At 46.4% G+C, this 16,737-nt stretch overlaps 1 protein-coding gene across 1 annotated transcript; it reads right to left on the reverse strand.

Moving 5' to 3' along the window:
• Nucleotides 1–3,636: 3,636 nt before the first annotated feature.
• On the reverse strand, nucleotides 3,637–16,538 carry csrnp2 (cysteine-serine-rich nuclear protein 2). Its single transcript, XM_032521395.1, has 5 exons — nucleotides 15,792–16,538; nucleotides 13,948–14,256; nucleotides 13,569–13,831; nucleotides 6,537–6,833; nucleotides 3,637–4,987 (listed from the first exon to the last, which is right to left on the reverse strand). Exons 1-5 carry the CDS (start codon nucleotides 15,862–15,864, stop codon nucleotides 4,328–4,330), a joined length of 1,602 nt encoding a protein of 533 aa, XP_032377286.1. The 5' UTR covers nucleotides 15,865–16,538; the 3' UTR covers nucleotides 3,637–4,327.
• Nucleotides 16,539–16,737: the final 199 nt, after the last annotated feature.

The raw sequence follows: 16,737 nt of genomic DNA on the forward strand, positions 1-16,737 counted from the left end.
ATTAAATAAAACACCCCAAAAATTCAATGAACGTAATCATTCATTTTACCTGAAGAATGTTGTATGGAATGATCCTTGTTATTTGGTTAAAGGGGTACGGCAGCAATTTAGTTTTGCACTTCCCCAAAGTTGGGAAAGTTTGTGAGGAACACAACAAAAGCAGAATAGTCAACGTCGAAGCAGCAGAGGCTGAGCTATCCAGATGTTTACCTCCAAAAACACTACACTTCCCAGAATGCAACTGAACAGCACCTTCCCTCCACAATCATTTTCTTATTTTCCGCAACCTGAGAAGTACCCCTCAGGGGTAACTTCATGTTTTAAATGGGTGGTGTGCCCTTTATTATAACAATACGATAAGATAATACCAATCTTAAAGGAATTCTCGCAATCAAGGACGTGACTGTTATTCATACCGGGGTTATCAGTATTTGGTTTGCGAAGCTAGTTGAGGGGAAGTAACTGTCAGAGCAGGGAGAGTGCATCCTGCATCCCAGAGCAGAGACGTCGGAGCTGTGTGGGTCACACTTGCAAAAGGCCGCTCATGAGAAGCCAGTTCTGGATCAGGTGGATGGGAAAGAGAGGGGAGACTTTGTGTCACTTACGCCAGCTAGCAACTTCCTCCTATTGAAGAGAAAAGGGAACCAATGTTTTGGCTTCCATAATCTAAATACAAGTCTAAAAAAATGTTGTACAAAGTGAAAATACCGAGAGAGCTCCTATAACATGAGAGATAACATAGCTGATTCAGAAAAAAGATGGTAGTGGATGCCTGATCATTCTTAAGAATCAAAGCCAGGTCAGAGATGTTACTATCTCCAGTGGTACCATAATCCTGTGGCGTGGATGACATGCAGAGCCTCAGATTTCAGAGTAACAGCTGCAGTGAGTGAACCCAGTATGTGACACCCACATCTGCATGTGGAGAGGATGTGTTTAGAGGAATGCACTGAGTTCATGCTGCCATCTACTGGTCGGAGACTGCACTGCACACAGCATACAGTCAGTCATGACCCCTCCCAGGATCTAGATGAGGACAAAGGCTGATGTGTTTTTTTTTTTAAAGGAAAATTCTGCGGAATTCCGCATCCCCAGTTTCCATGTGACCCTAGTAATGACAAAACAAACAGATAAACACTAAGTAAAAGAACTATTGAACCATTTTTCTATCAGAAACCACATATAATTGCATTTGAATTCCTATATCTTCAAACGGTGTTCAAGTACACAAAAATCACAAATGGAACATCATCATCATCATGGAAGTCACGTTTTTGTGAATAAATGATAACTATAAATCCCATAATTAGTCCAATCAAGATGTTAGCAAGATGTCATCAATGGCAGCTCAACCCTTGTATGGTATCCGAGTCAAATTGACCCATTTCAAATTTTTACAAGAAGTAAAATGGTACAAGTCACATTTTTTTCTACCTGAAAATCAATGGCCTTATCTTATTTCTGTAATAAACATGTATTCCTGACTCAATTCAGAAAAATTTTCTGGACGTGACCACTATTGTTTTTTGCCATAGTAGATTTTTAACATGAATATAATAACCTTGTGACAAAAAAAACGAATCAGACTTCCATTTTTAATTGTGTTCTAGTAGAGACTGATTGCATTCCCTGAACATATGTTATCACAATTGTTTGAAATTGAATTAAAGACAATATTTGTTAAGAGATTATGAAGTGAAATTTTATTTCAGAATTGTTTTTAAAACCCCAAATAAGTCACGGGTCAGTTTGACAAGGAGGTCCCAAAAAGTGAAGACAATACAAGGGTTAACCACCCTGTGTTCATGTCAAATAAAGACGTATTGCCTGCTAAAACCAACACAACACAAACACAACTTTATCCTTTTAAAATCAGCGTTTTATTGTTTTTATTTTTGTATAAAAAAAACCTTTTTTGTCCCCTTTAGGCAACAGTTAGCATGAGAGTTGTTCTCACAGCTTTTAGGTGAAGTCTAAACATATCATCTTTTCTAACAATCACACACCCCTTTCACGCAGAGAAACACACAATCACATAGTGTACTGGAGTTAATTTAATGCAGTGGTCCCAGACCTAGGTCTATTAGTAGAAAGCCAAGGACAAAAGCTCAACAATAGGCAGCTTTTAATCATCATCATCACTTTGAAGATGGTACTACGTTGAGGCAAGTCACGCGAACACACAAAGGGCCACAAAAAAATTAAGCCCCCTTCACTAAGGACCGTTTTTTTTGGGGGTTTTTTTCAATTTGAGGTTTAAAAAAGCGTCGTCTAATTAGGGTTGAAACCACTGCTTTGGTGCAACTCTTTAGAAATTTAAATTAAAAAAAAAAAAAAAAAAGGCAAAAAAACACATAAACTTCATACCGCAGCACCCCGTGTTCGGCGAGCGCGCCAAAAGAAAACCTGAAATTTGGGGGCAAACAAAACAGGGGACGATTTTTGAAAAGAAGTGGGCACGTTACGCAGATCGTTTAACAACATCGTTTAAAAGTATTTAAAACGGCCCAAGGTTATCGATTGCATTTACATCTCATGACCAAATAAAATCGCGGAATCTGGCGCGCAGTAGCATTGCTTTCTGCAGAGGCTCTGAAAACCTTTTACTTCAAAAACACCCTAGAGGACCCTCTGTGTGAAAAACCCATTTTCATATGGTGGAGAGAAAGAAAAGAGAAAAAAATGAATTGTAAATAGTAACCACACCTTTTAGGAATAAAATTTGTTCCTCACATAAACCCCCCCCCTCCCCTTTTATAATACGACTAATGTACACACACGCCGGTGCATACAAAAATCGCTCTCTCCACAGGGACGGTAAGTAGACCACACACACACCACCACACAACCCCCCAAAACCCCCACACCCCACACCCACACACACCACAACCCACACCCAAAAAAATAAAAGTCAAGTTGTCAATCTTTTAAGTTAGTAAATAATCTTTTGTTAAATACTTTCTTTGCTTTTTTCAATGCTATTTTTCAATGCAATTTGACTTGCTTCCCATAATTTATAATTTATTAAAAAGAGGAAGGGCCGGAGAAATCTTCCCAAATAACATCAGCCGACGCTGGTTTTACGGTAAGCTATAAAAGATTCCCTTTTTACCAAAAAAAAAAACGAAACAAAAGAAAACAAAGACTCAGGACTTCAAACCAACAGTATCTAATCCACAAAAGTAACATTACCCACGGAAATAATAAGTAATATCATAGGCATGGGAACTACAGGTAAACTAGAGTTTTTGTTGACAAATCAACGGCATTTGCACAAGCGGCGCGAGGTGAGCAAGAGCGATAAGTACAGTGTTGGTCTGCTGCCCTGTGTTGGTTTTCCTTCGTTAACACTCGCCCTCGGCATAACAATGTGCGTACGGTTAAAAAAATAAAAAATAAAAATAAAGCAGCAACCTCGGCTCTGTCTTGCACATTGCAAATGCATATACAGTACACAAAAACAAGTATTTCCAGGATAATTAGGTCTATTTTCAGCGGAGGATGCTATCGGAGGCCTTTATTTGGCTTGACTACAGCACAGGCGTGCTGAAAGGGAAAGTGAGCCAGTAGGTATCCAAACTCATAAGCTCCAGGCTCATGCAAGACAATTTGGGTTTAGCACTGATAGATTTTTTTATCATCACCAAACAAAAGGCTTATGTCAGCATTCACACATTGTGTTTTACGTTCGCTACGATGGAAACGAACAAATCACTACTTGCTGTGTACTTTCCCATCGACCAATGACTCCTACACACAAGTGTATTTTTTAAATGGTTTTCCATTAAGGCCGTATTCCTCACCCCTAAACTGTATTACGCGCAATGTTTCCTTGTAACAGAATCCATATTACTTCTAGGGAGTAGTCTGTATGTGCTTTCAGCATCCCCCCCCCCTCCCTCGATTGTAAAACCACCTTATTTCCACAAAAATTTACGGGACTAAAGAGATTGCAACCTGAATAATTTTATAATACAGTGATAATGTAATGTGTAATTTCTTTTTTATCTTAGAGAGCATTGTGCAAATATCTCAGAGAAGCCAAGTAAAACTTTGGGGGGGGGAGTGGGAAGATCCCCCGCCGACCCCCCTCCCGTTGGCACTGCAGGGGACTCGAGGGCCTCTCCCCCACTACTGCCATGTATCCCTCCGAGCACAGGATCACATTAGTTAAAGATTTGCCCAAAATAGGCCTGCAGAGGATCTATTCAGGCTAATCATCTTTTGACTCCTCTCCTCCTCCCCCTCCTTCCTCTTCTTCTTCTTCTTCTTCTTCTTCTTCTTCTTTCCTTTGGCCTCCTCCTGAACCCTGTTCTCCCAGAGAGTGCTACTCCTGTTCCGCCTCCTGCGCTCTGTGCAGGCTCTCGAAGGCTCCCGACTGTATGGGGCCGAGCTGGTAGTAGAGCAGAGAAGTGGAGTCTTTGAGGAGGGCCGAGGGGCTCTCATCCTGGTTTTCGGTGATGCAGAGCACCGTGGCCCCCGTGGGGAACGGACCCTGCAGGAGGACCTGCTCCACCCCCGGGACCTCCGCCTGCCCGGGCAGGAGGCAGAGAGGCTGCTCCGCGCCCAGCTCCTGCTGCACCGCCTCCCCCTCCGCCTCCTCCCGCTCCCGCCTCTCCTGCTCCTCGGCGCTCTGCAGGTGCAGCACGGCGGTCTCGTTCTCTCGCTCCAGGATGTCCCGCTCCGCCAGGAGATCCTGAACCTCCACCGCCGTCTGCGCCTCGCTCTCCTCCAGCTCAGAGTCCAGGCAGGCGACGGAGGATAGGTCCGGAGAAGTGGGGCAAGTGGAGGAGGGGGAGGACATGTGGTCGGATTCAGCGTACTGGTCTCCGGCCCCTTGTATCAGCACCCTCCTCTTCTCCAGGTCCAGCTTCATGATGGTGTGCAGGTAGTGAGTTCGGACGCGTAGAGGGTTGAACTCGATGCGGCCCGCCATGTTGCCGCAGCCATCCCGAGAGCAGCCACATGGGAACGACATTCGATCCACCTGGGAATGAAAGGAGGGGTCATTCAGGTCCAGTTTTATACGATTTCAACCAGAGAGGCTACACACTTTACTGACTCTTTTACATACGTGTTATCAGAGTAAGAATCAGCTTTATTTGCCAGGTATGAGGACACATACGAGGAATTTTTCTTTGGAACATCGTTGCTCACAATCGGCTTGAACATACAAAACAACCCAACAATATATACACACAAATACATATGTACTATAAACAGAAACAATATAGAGGCAATAGTGCAATGAGTGCATGAGGAGTGCAAAGTCTGCAGGAGTGAATTATGATAGTTATTATTTTATTTTTTGGAGCATAGTGTATAAGTAGTATTATGTTATTATATTTTAATATGATAATATATAAGTGTTTACTGTTATATACGGTTGTGGTTCCTTTTAATCAGGTGAAAATATCTTCAAAAAATCTTTCATACAGTAAAACATTCAAGGACCTTGATGATTCTTCTAACAGGTGTGCCACTGTCATCAACAATACTGGGGCTGACGGATTTTTTTTCTCATATTTTTTTATTTTCTAAATCTATAACACATTTGTGAAACATCCAAAAAATGTCCATCACAATTTCCTAGACTAAGACATCATCACTTCTTGTTCACCTCGCCCCCAAATATCACATTACATAAATGAGTTGTACAAATGCATGCTGGTGTTATTGACTATGATTTGATTTGCTGTATCAACAGGGGTTGATTTAGTTAAATTCAGCTCATTTCTCCGCATTGATCAATAAAACAGAATTTGCATTTTAAGATCAATGAAGGGCTCTGGCTGGATCCCTGTATCATACCGTGCTTTGAATATAGCATTCATAATTCCTAACAGGAGAAAGAACAAATGAACTAACTGATTTATTTTACCAACTTAAATTAAACTGCTGTACGCGTGCACAGAGGACCCTTTGAGGTTGTTCTCTTCCCGTAGAGAGTAAAGTAGAGACTGTCTTGGTGCCCATACTGAAAAACAAAGTACACACACTGTTTTTTTTTAGCAAATGGAAGACAGAGAGAGTGACTGGCAAGAAGAATAAAACAGCAGAGGTGCTGCAGGAACAAAATATATCTACGCTGTCATATTTTCAAACTAGAAGGATGGTCTCACTGGAATAATTGACATGTTTATTTCATGGACACACAATTCTGTCTTAGATCAAAGCAGACATTTTTAACGGGTCATAGTAGGAAAGCCCAGGTGGTATTAATACCATTAGCACTTCAAGCGTCCCAGTAAGCCATGACAGGGTGACAGTGAGTCAGGATGCACAAATACAGGGACCCTGAAAGTCAAACGGCCATCATGAATTTCCTCATTTATACTTGTGCTTTGTCTTCTGTGATGTCAAAAGATTTTCCCTGAAAAAAGCCAAATGGGAATATAAATTGCCCATGGTTTTAAATGATTCAAGTATTGTAAACAGGGCACATATTTCATTGAGCAGTGAAGACTGATTCAGTCAATAGTGCACAGTGGCTCCCTTCTCTCTGCACATGCACACAGACACACACCGAGCCTTACCTGGCACTTAATCCCGGCCTGGCTGCAGCCGCAGTGGCGCGGGTCGCAGTACAGGCGGCAGTCGCAGCCGCATTCCTCCCGCGAGAGGCGGATGGTTCTGAGCTCGGCTTTCTCCCGCGCGTCGATGCGGGCGATGCCGGACGCTCGCAGGAGGGCTCGCCGGCGCTTTGTGGGCAGCGGCTGAAGAAAGAAGCAGTCGTCCACCTCCACCTCGTCCACGTCCAGGTCCTCATCCGACACGTCCTCCAGAGTCAGCAGGTCTGCCTGAGCGCACTCCACCGTGCCGTTCCTTGTCAGCTGTGGACGACAGTTAGTGGAGACCTGTGAGCTGGAGACAATAAGAGACTAATTCCCTATTTAAAGCTCTAGAGCTTGGTAGTTAAGGATGGTACTTCCAAAACAGCTTTATCTGCATCTTAATCATTTCATACTGAATCTTTCAAATGGACAATGTTAAAAATGAAAGAAAGATCCTTTATTTCAGTAGTAGTAAGTCCTGCAATCAAAAAACTACTTAATATATAATAAAAGGAATATTAACACCAAAAAGTACTTGTTCCGCAAAATATTGGCCCACCTAACTGATTCATAATTCATAATTTACTGTTGGAGCTGGATCGAGGTGGAGTTGTGTTAACTATATATTATACACACACACACACATACAGTACATACATATACACATACATATATATATTGTGATATCATGAGAGGCTACACGGCTCTCGGCGGGACAGTTCAGCAGTGCAAGGACACAAAGTTAGAGGGTAACAAAGGTTTTTAATGATGTTCTTGGGAATTAACACAAAACGATAAGTCAAGTTCAAAAAAAGGTAACTCAGTAGGAGGTTGCTCTTGCAACAGTCCAAACTTAAACAATGTCTCTTCAAACCAAAAATCATAGACCTGATTCCCTCAGGTAAATCTCTTCTGAAAAACAAGTCTTCAGCCTACTTTTAGACAGCGTCGCAGCCCGTGGCCTATCTGTCGGTAAGAACTCCAGTCTTCAGGTAAGTATTCCAGTCTTTTAGTCCTTCCCATGGAAAGTGCCGCTTCGATCATCTGTTGTTCCTCTGAGAGCACAACTTGAGCTTGTCTCCCAAACAACACACCTCACCAACTGTGTCTCTGGCTTAAGCTGCCCTTCAGCTCATCAGGCCCTGATTGGTCTCAGGTGTGTTGGGATGCCGTGTGCTTGAGGGGTGGAGTTCCCAACTCCACCAGCAGATGGTGCCAAAACTGCCCGTGACTGCAGCCATCTCAGGGTACGTAGCGCCCTCCAGAACGCAGCCTCTCGTGACATCACACAATCCCCCCCCTCGAGACCGCGTCCTCGTCGGGTGAAGGAGGCGAAGAAGGCGTCGCGCCGGGAAAGGGCATCCGCGTTGCCGTGGCTCTTGCCCGCCCTGTGCACAACAGAGAAGTTAAAACGCCTGCAGGCTCAAGAACCATCTGGTAACCCTACTGTTAGTCTCCCTGTTCCTGGCCATCCACTGTAGAGGGGCATGGTCGGACACCACCGAAACCGTCGTCCCAGGAGGTAGAACCGCAGGGATTCCAGGGCCCAGGTTACCGCGAGGCACTCCTTCTCCACAGTGGAATAGTTCTTCTCCCTTGGCAGTAGCTTCCTGCTGAGGTAGAGAACGGGATGTTCCTCACCGTTATGCGCCTGGGCAAGAACAGCCCCCAGACCCACCTCCGAAGCATCCCCCCTGGACATGAGTCCTTCTCGAAGTCCGCGCCACACAGATTGGACCGGAACACAGAACTTGTTTCAGGTTGATGAAGGCCGCTTCCGCCTCGGATTCCACCTCACCATCCGAGAGTGGCGGTTCGTCGTCAACTCTGTTAGAGGGCAGCAATGTAGCAAAGTCCGTTATAAACCGTCTTAATAGCCGGCTAAGCCCAAAAACGACCTCACCTGCTTCTTGGTGATGGGCCGGGCCAGTCCTGTATGGCCCTCAACTTGGCTTCCTGAGCTTGACCAAACCCCCGCCGATGGGTGTACCCCAGGTAGTTTGTCTCACTGAAGGCCAGCCTGCACTTCTCTGGGTTTGCCGTGAGCCCTGCTTCCCTGAGTGAATCCACCACTGCCTGTACTCGGGGTAAGTGACTGGCCCAGTCGGGACTTTGTATGACCACATCGTCCAAATATGCTGCTGCGTACCTTTTGTGGGAGCGAGGACTCGATTCCATCAGCCGCTGGAACAGTAGCCGGCGCTCCGTGGAGACCAAACGGGAGCCGGGTGTACTGGTAAAGCCCCCTGCGTGGCAAAGGCCGTCTTCTCCTTTGACGCCGGGGTCAGGGGCACCTGCCAGTATCCTTTGGTGAGGTCAAGGGTGGTTAGGAAGCGTGCATGTCCCAATGAATCTATTAAGTCATCACCCTAGGCATGGATATGCATCAAACTCAGACACCTCATTTACTTTCCGAAAGTCATTGCAAAACCGTGCCGAGCCGTCCGGCTTGGGAACCAGTACGATGGGGCTTTGCCCAGGCACTATTGGACTCTTCGATCACCCCTAGTTTTCAGCATCTTCCTTACCTCCTCTTGTATAAACCGCTTTGGCAGCCTCCGGCACGCGGTAAGGGCGACTGGTTCACCGTTTTGCCAGGCATGGTGCGGATTTCGTGTTGAACCACCTCCGTGTGCCCAGGTAGGAGGAGAAGACATCTTGGTTGCGTTCCACCAACTCCAGGGCCATCTGCCGTTGATGCGGGGGACAGGCTTGGACCCACCTGAACCTCTTCTCTCCCTGGTTCCTTGGTCTCTGTGGGGGGTAGACAACTGAACAACGCCTCCCTGGCGTGCCACTTTTTTAAAAGGTTGACACTGATATATCTGCTCCGGCTTTCTTTTATTCTGGTTGCCTCACCTTGTAGTTTACGTCTCCCACCCGTTATGACCTCGTAGGCCCCTGCCAGTGGCCAGGAATTTGCACTCCACGGTGGGCACCAGGACCAGCACTACGTCCCCACGGGCTTAACTCTCTGGGTTGAGCAATCTGTTTGTAGGAGGCTTGCTGTTGCCGTTGAGCAGCCTCCATGTGTTCACGCATCATGGATGATAGCCTTCATTCTCTCTCTCATAGCCCCCAACATGCTCGATCAGGGTCCGCTGGCGGCACGGTTGCTCCTCCCAGCCTCCTTGGCAATGTCCAGCAGTCTCGGGCCTGTAAGATAGCAAGAGCTCAAAGGGTGAAAACCAGTAGAAGACTGAGGCACCTCTCTCACCGCAAACAGGAGGTACGGTAGTAGCTGATCCCAGTTGCGCCCGTCTTCCCCGATCGCCTTCCGCAGCATGGATTTTAGGGTTTTGTTAAAACGTTCGACGAGCCGTCTGTCTGTGGGTGGTAGACCGACGTTCTCAGCTGCTTGATTTTCAGCAGAGTACAGAGTTCCTTTCATAACCTTGGACATGAATGACTCCCTTGGTCTGTCAATATCTCCTTCGGGAGCCCCAGACTCGTTGACAGAAGGAATAGCTCCTTGGCAATCTGTTTGGACGTAGCCTTCCTCAGCGGATGGCCTCAGATATCGGGTTGCATAGTCCAGGATGACCAATGTACTGATGTCCCCTGGCACTCTTCGTAAGGGTCCAACGATGTCCAGTCCTATCCTCTCGAACGGGTCTCGATAATGGGTAAGGGAATGAGCGGGTTTCTATATGTGGGCTTTGGTGCCACCCTCTGGCACTCAGGGCAACTCCGACAGTAGTTCTCTATCTCTTTGTGCACCCCTGGCCAAAAGAACGTCGCAAGATCCTTTCCTTCGTCTTCTCCACCCCTGGTGGGCCCCTAGCGGTGGGTGTGGGCTAGGTTGAGCACGGTGGTCCGGTGGGGCTGGGGTACGAGGAGCTGTTCCTGCACCTCGCCGTCTTTCTGTACCACCTGATACAACCAACCCCCGTTTACTGCAAAATGGGGTAGGTAGGGCTTGTCCTATCCCCTAGTACCACCTTCTATCACCTGCCATTCTTCAAGGCATTTGCAAGAGTGGGATCTTGTAACTGGGCGGATACCATACTGGCCTGTGAGAGTGGGGAAGCTCTTGGGTGCCTTGGGCGTCTTCCTCACTGGAGCTTGGAGCGCTTCCTGGGACCATGTTCTCTTCCTCCGTGTCTGGACCAGAACTCCGAATCAGCCTGGCACCTGCCATCCCTGCAAGAACACAGGCTGGTGGTGAGGGGTTCTGAGGTTGTGTTTGCGTTCTCCCGAGTACGTCTGCCTCTCCGCTTCCGGGTACTCGGGCGATCTCCTCTGTTCTCCCTCCACAGCGGGAGAAAGGCGGGGCAGTCTCGTCCAATTAGGACCGGAACGGGTAGGGAATCAACCACTCCCGCTGTCGTGTGGATGGTTCCCCTGGTGGTGGTCATTGTGAGTTCAGTGGTGGGTAGTCTCTGGTGTCTCCATGGACACAGGTAACCGGAGGACTTTCCCTGAAGTCCGACCCGATGGGGTCCACCAATCCTGTGCACCAGGGTGGTCCGGCTACCGGAAATCTAGCAGAGCTTCTACATCATGGTGATTCACCGTCACCGGGCAGGTGGGGGTCGGTCCTGGGCGTCATCCATGACTCCCACGACGAAGCAAAAAGGTGGGTGGGTGGTGCGCCGGAGGACCCAGCCGTGGGCATAGGTTCATCCACCGTTCCCCACACTGCCAGAGAGGTGTCCCATCTCCCCACACCGGTAACACTGGCGCGTTTTGCTCTCCCGGAGTCCTCTTCCTGGGGCCGGCGGGAGTCGGGCTCCCTGCCGCCTGGACAGCTCCTAAGTGGCTGGGTTTGGGTCCCTTGGGTTCGTTGGACGCGCCTCCTCCCATCTGTGGCGTGGACGCACTCTGTTGCCCCTTCCGGGAAGCCTGAAGCATCTCTGGTCGGGGCTTGGTACCTTTCCACGGCTTCCACAGTCCGGTCCGCTGTAGTCAAGGCCTGTTGGCTGATGAATCGTTTCGCCTCATAAGGCGGGCCCGTAAGTATTGTCCACCACAACGGCCTCCACTACTGCAGCGCCGTACTCTTCTCCGGTACCAGCCATCTCCGCGTGATCCGACAAGTTCGTGCATCTGGCACGCGGAGGTGGTCGGGTTTGAAAGATCCAGCTGTGGAACCGCTGGGCCATGCCGAACTTGGTGAGTCCACTTCTGCTGAGGATCTCCGCCTTTAGTGCATCGTAGTCAGTCGCCCGTCGGAGGCCAGGTCCCCGACAGCATTCAGCGACTCCCCCGACAGAAGGGGGCTAGCAGTCCAACCCACTGTACCGTGGGCCACGCTTCCCTAGTTGGCTGTGGCTTCAAAGGCGTAACAGATACGCCTCAACGTCATCTGAGGCCCCATCTTAGATATAAAGTCACTCGCTCTATTGGCGGATCCTTACGAACGGCCAACTGTCCTATGCAATTGTAGTTCCTCCTGCCTTCAGGAGATTGGCTCTCCTTTGCTCCTCCAGAGAGCCATGTTCGCTTGCGTCTGGGCTTGCTGCCGGCCACCAGGGCTTCCAACATGGCCTCCATCTTGTTTCTCTGGAGGGGTTTATGGCCGATTCCAGAAAACCGAATATCAACGGTCGGTGTCCTTCTCTGAAATGCACTGTTAGCGTCTGAACGCGCCCGCATTCTCCACCATATGTGATATCATGAGAGGCTACACGGCTCTCGGCGGGACAGTTCAGCAGTGCAAGGACACAAGTTAGAGGGTAACAAAGGTTTTTAATGATGTTCTTGGGAATTAACACAAAACGATAAGTCAAGTTCAAAAAAGGTAACTCAGTATGAGGTTGCTCTTGCAACAGTCCAACTTAAACAATGTCTCTTCAAAACCAAAATCATAGACCTGATTCCCTCAGGTAAATCTCTCTTGAAAACAAGTCTTCAGCCTTACTTTTAGACAGCGTCGCAGCCCGTGGCCTATCTGTCGGTAAGAACTCCAGTCTTTCAGGTAAGTATTCCAGTCTTTTAGTCCTTCCATGAAAGTGCCGCTTCGATCATCTGTTGTTCCTCTGAGAGCACAACTTGAGCTTGTCTCCCAAACAACACACCTCACCAACTGTGTCTCTGGGCTTTAAGCTGCCCTTCAGCTCATCAGCCCCTGATTGGTCTCAGGTGTGTTGGGATCCGTGTGCTTGAGGGGTGAGTTCCCAACTCCACCAGCAGATGGTGCCAAAACTGCCCGTGACTGCAGCCATCTCAGGGTACGTAGCGGCCCTCCAGACGCAGCCTCTCGTGACATCACAATATATATACATACACACACATACATACAGTATACGCATATATACATAGATATATACATAAATATACATAGATACGTTTATATACATACACATACATACATACATACATACACACGCCTACATATATATATATATATATATACATACATATATATATATATACACACACATTTATATATACACATATACAGTACATATTTATATACAGTATACACATACACACATATATATATATATATATATATATATATATATATATATATATATATATATAAATATACACATACACAAACTTGGAGTAATGTTTGCACCCTTTCACAAGATAAGAAACCTAGTTAAGTATGATAAAGGAGTATTATCACCAAAAAGTACTTGTTCTGCAAAATATTGGGCCCATAAACGTGTATCTGGATCGAGGTTCAGTTGTGTTAACTATATACAGTATATATATTCTTGGGGTAATGTTTGCGCCCTTTCACAAGATAAATCTTAGTAACCAGCAACTTGAAATTTAAATGTAGATACATGTAGAAGTATAAAGTAGCATAAAATGAAAGGTACACGTAATTAAAAATTGTATATGTACCCTTATGTTATATGATATTCTGCATTTCAAGTGAAACAAGACACTGGGCTCATTCAAAAAAACATAGTCTTAATCAATCAAGGGTGCGTAACATTTTATCAGACAAAAACAATACTGTATACTTGACCCAAAACAAGGCATTTTGATTTACCTCAAGTCCTCTCTGAACCCCCCTGATCAGTCACACAGTCTGAGACCAAACGGGAAACCTACCTTCATCTTGCGGGCATTGAGCTTCTCTTGGCGCAGGTGCTGGCGTAAAGTGTGCCGGTGGCTCGTTTCCTGTTCTCGGGCGAACTCGCCCAGCGTGTAGTGTCTGATGGAGGAGTGGTGGCGGGCCATGCCCAGAGAGCTGCCGCCTTGGCTGGGCACGCTGGTGAACCCCTGCCGCCGGGGGAAGTAATACACCGTCACCACATCAAAACGTACCCGTTTCCCCCCCGGTGACGGCTTGTGCTGTCTGAGGATGGAGGTGGCTGAAGTGGGAGGGAAAAAAAAGGGGGAGACATTTGGAATGCAATGTTATACTTGAGTCATTAAATACTTTAACTAAGCTAATTAAGTGTTTTGAGTGGGTTTTAGAGTGTATTGCCTTTAGCGTGTGTCTCCGGTTGTTCCTTACGGGTAAATGCAGTGCTGGAGGGGGGGTTGAGGCTGTCACAGCTGTCAGCGCTGTCACTGCTGGTAATGTCATCGTCGGAATCCTTAGGTGTAGAGAATGGAGAGCTGTTGTCCACCTCTTCATATCTTCGTTTGAGGCTGAGGGACGAGTCTGCCTCCATGGAAACTCGGTGTGTGAGAGCACAGGGGAGCACACGTCCGGCCACAGACGACACACTCCGGTGGATGTGAACCCAGAGATGTGGAAAAAGTGGCTTCTCGGTGGATACTTTAAAAAACCCTTTCATAAATGAAAGGCAAAGTGGATCATGTTTGTGACACTGTGTTGTATCTGTTTGCTAATTAAACCCCTAAAAGGTCGCGTCAGCTCTCGGCACAAACACAGAAAGTAAAAAAAAAAAGGTGACATCAGCTGTTTCTGTTTGGTCGCCTTTCATCTGTATTCCAGCTCCATCATTTCCATCATTTCCTCCCTCCTCCCTCCCCCCCCCCCTCCCTCACATGAAATCCTACTTTAAAATCATCAAGTCTAGCAACGTCACCATGGCAACTAGACAAGCTGGTTTAAAGCACACAGCCTTGAAGCAAATGACTGGCCATGGCTTCTTCTTTTTTTTTAATCTTAGTTCTGCTATTAACAGTGCAAAAGGAATTGATCAATCACAGCAGTGGGTTGCGGTCAAACAGAGTGAATGTAAAGCAGCATGTTATATTATATTATATTATATTATGTTATGCCCTAAAGGTCTGTGGTCAAACTGTATCCCACAAAGCTTTGAATTTTCAATCCAAAAAAAAGGAATATCACAGAGATATTCCATATAGACGTGTGGTCATGCTTATCTCTATTATATATTCCCTATGAATAAGGTACTTCTAATGGTAATTAATAGTTTACTATGCAAATCTACATCCGTAGTATGTATGAGGCTCATTTTGACTGTGTCTGGGTTAACAGGCTACTGACAGCAACATGCTGCATCTTTATTCCTTAAGGGGACAGTTCCAAATGAGCCGTTTTCCAAGATCTCGAAGGGAAAACCCAGCCTCACACGGGAGTAACATGTAACATTTGTACAATAGTGTACAGTGTAGTTTGTCCTCAATCTAAATCAGAGATTCAATGTAGGGATGATGTCATGTAGAGACAAATCCTGGAGCTGCTCTGAGGACAGTGAGTAATAAAACAACTGCTGCAGCCATGGTGATTTTACTAGGATATGAGGACACTCCTAAAATGGGTGGTGATGTCTCTGAGTATGGAACGAATCAATTCATGCCTTGATGCTTAGGATAGATGTCATGTCGTCTGTGTTCATTGAAACAGAACACAAATCATATTTTAATGTGGATACCCCGTCTATGTTCCTATTGGACCTAATTTGACACACCAGAGGAGGCTGCAAAGTCTTCCATGTCCAGTAGAGATGCCAGTGTGGTTATAGCATCAATGTGAACCATTTTCCACCTGGGGACTCCCAATATAAATAGGCCAAATGGAGCAGAGGCAGAATTGTGATAGTCTGCTCATTTCCCTTATGAAAATCAGACTCGCCCTCCTGTTCCTTTAAGGACTCAGTTGGACAGACTTACTGTATGCTTCCAGACAATTGGGACTACATGGTGTGTTGGTTACACTGTGCACATGCAGCAACTGACTGCGTTGGAGAAGGTTGGATGGCATCTGTCTAGCAGGCTCAACCGTCCTCTATCTCCAGCTCTACCCATTTTTTTTTTTATATACAGACACACGCGTAAAAGACCCAAACACGCACATACAATGGCAAACCCCCCGGTTAATGGAAACCCTCTTACCTGGGGCAGAAACCAAGGACCCTTGTTCCACCCAACTTGTAGGTCGTTTCCCTTTCCAATGTGAGCTGCACATCAATCTTCCAACGTCTTATGAGATGCCCTTTTTTTGTTGTTGTACAAAACCGATATCTCTGAACCGAGGATCCAGACTGCAACCGTGGGGCAAATTGGATCCTAAAGCACTCTGTGTGGAAGCCTGCGTGACTGTCAGTTTGCACCACTTGTGTGTGACTGTAGTAGGCTACTTAGGCTCCATGCTCATTGTTCTGCACACACGAAGAAAGCAGAAGCTGTCTACTAGACCTGCGGCTTTTATTTAAATGTTGCATGCCTGTGCATTTAAAAGGACAGACGACAGAAATAAGGACGTCATACGAATAGCTGCGATTTAATGTCCGAACGTGAATGATAGGTATAATTAGCCGAATGTCTTATCTTTGTGATGGGCTTGAAATGCTTGCGATGTAGAAATCCGCTGACATCTGTGTTCGGTTATCCTTTTTCTCGCCGGGGCGGATTCAGTCGGCGGTGCTTGCTTCGCTTTCGTCTCGCATTAACGCGGAATTTGGCTTCTTCTTCTTCTTTTTTTTTTTTTTTTTATATCGAATGCTGTCAAAATGTTTCAAATGTTTCAAACGTAACGAGAAGACGCCTGCCTTTCTCCCCGTTCCGCCCCGGCCCCGTTTGTTACAATGTAACAATAGAGGAAGAAATTCTTCCCCGTAGCCGTATATATACACTTATTGTGACATCACAGGCATGCACTGCGCCGGAGCATGCTGGGAAATGAAGTGATTTTTTTTTTTTTTTTTGCTCCTTTGTTCATATTTTGCAGAATCAGACGTAGAAAATTTGTCCGGGACTTAACATAATCCTGACTCATCTGTACACACACAGTATGTAACATTATCATTATTGTGTCCTGTCTTTGTTAAAGCTAGTTTCC

The sequence above is a fragment of the Etheostoma spectabile genome, chromosome 7, assembly GCF_008692095.1.
Source record: "Etheostoma spectabile isolate EspeVRDwgs_2016 chromosome 7, UIUC_Espe_1.0, whole genome shotgun sequence".
NCBI lineage: Eukaryota > Metazoa > Chordata > Actinopteri > Perciformes > Percidae > Etheostoma > Etheostoma spectabile.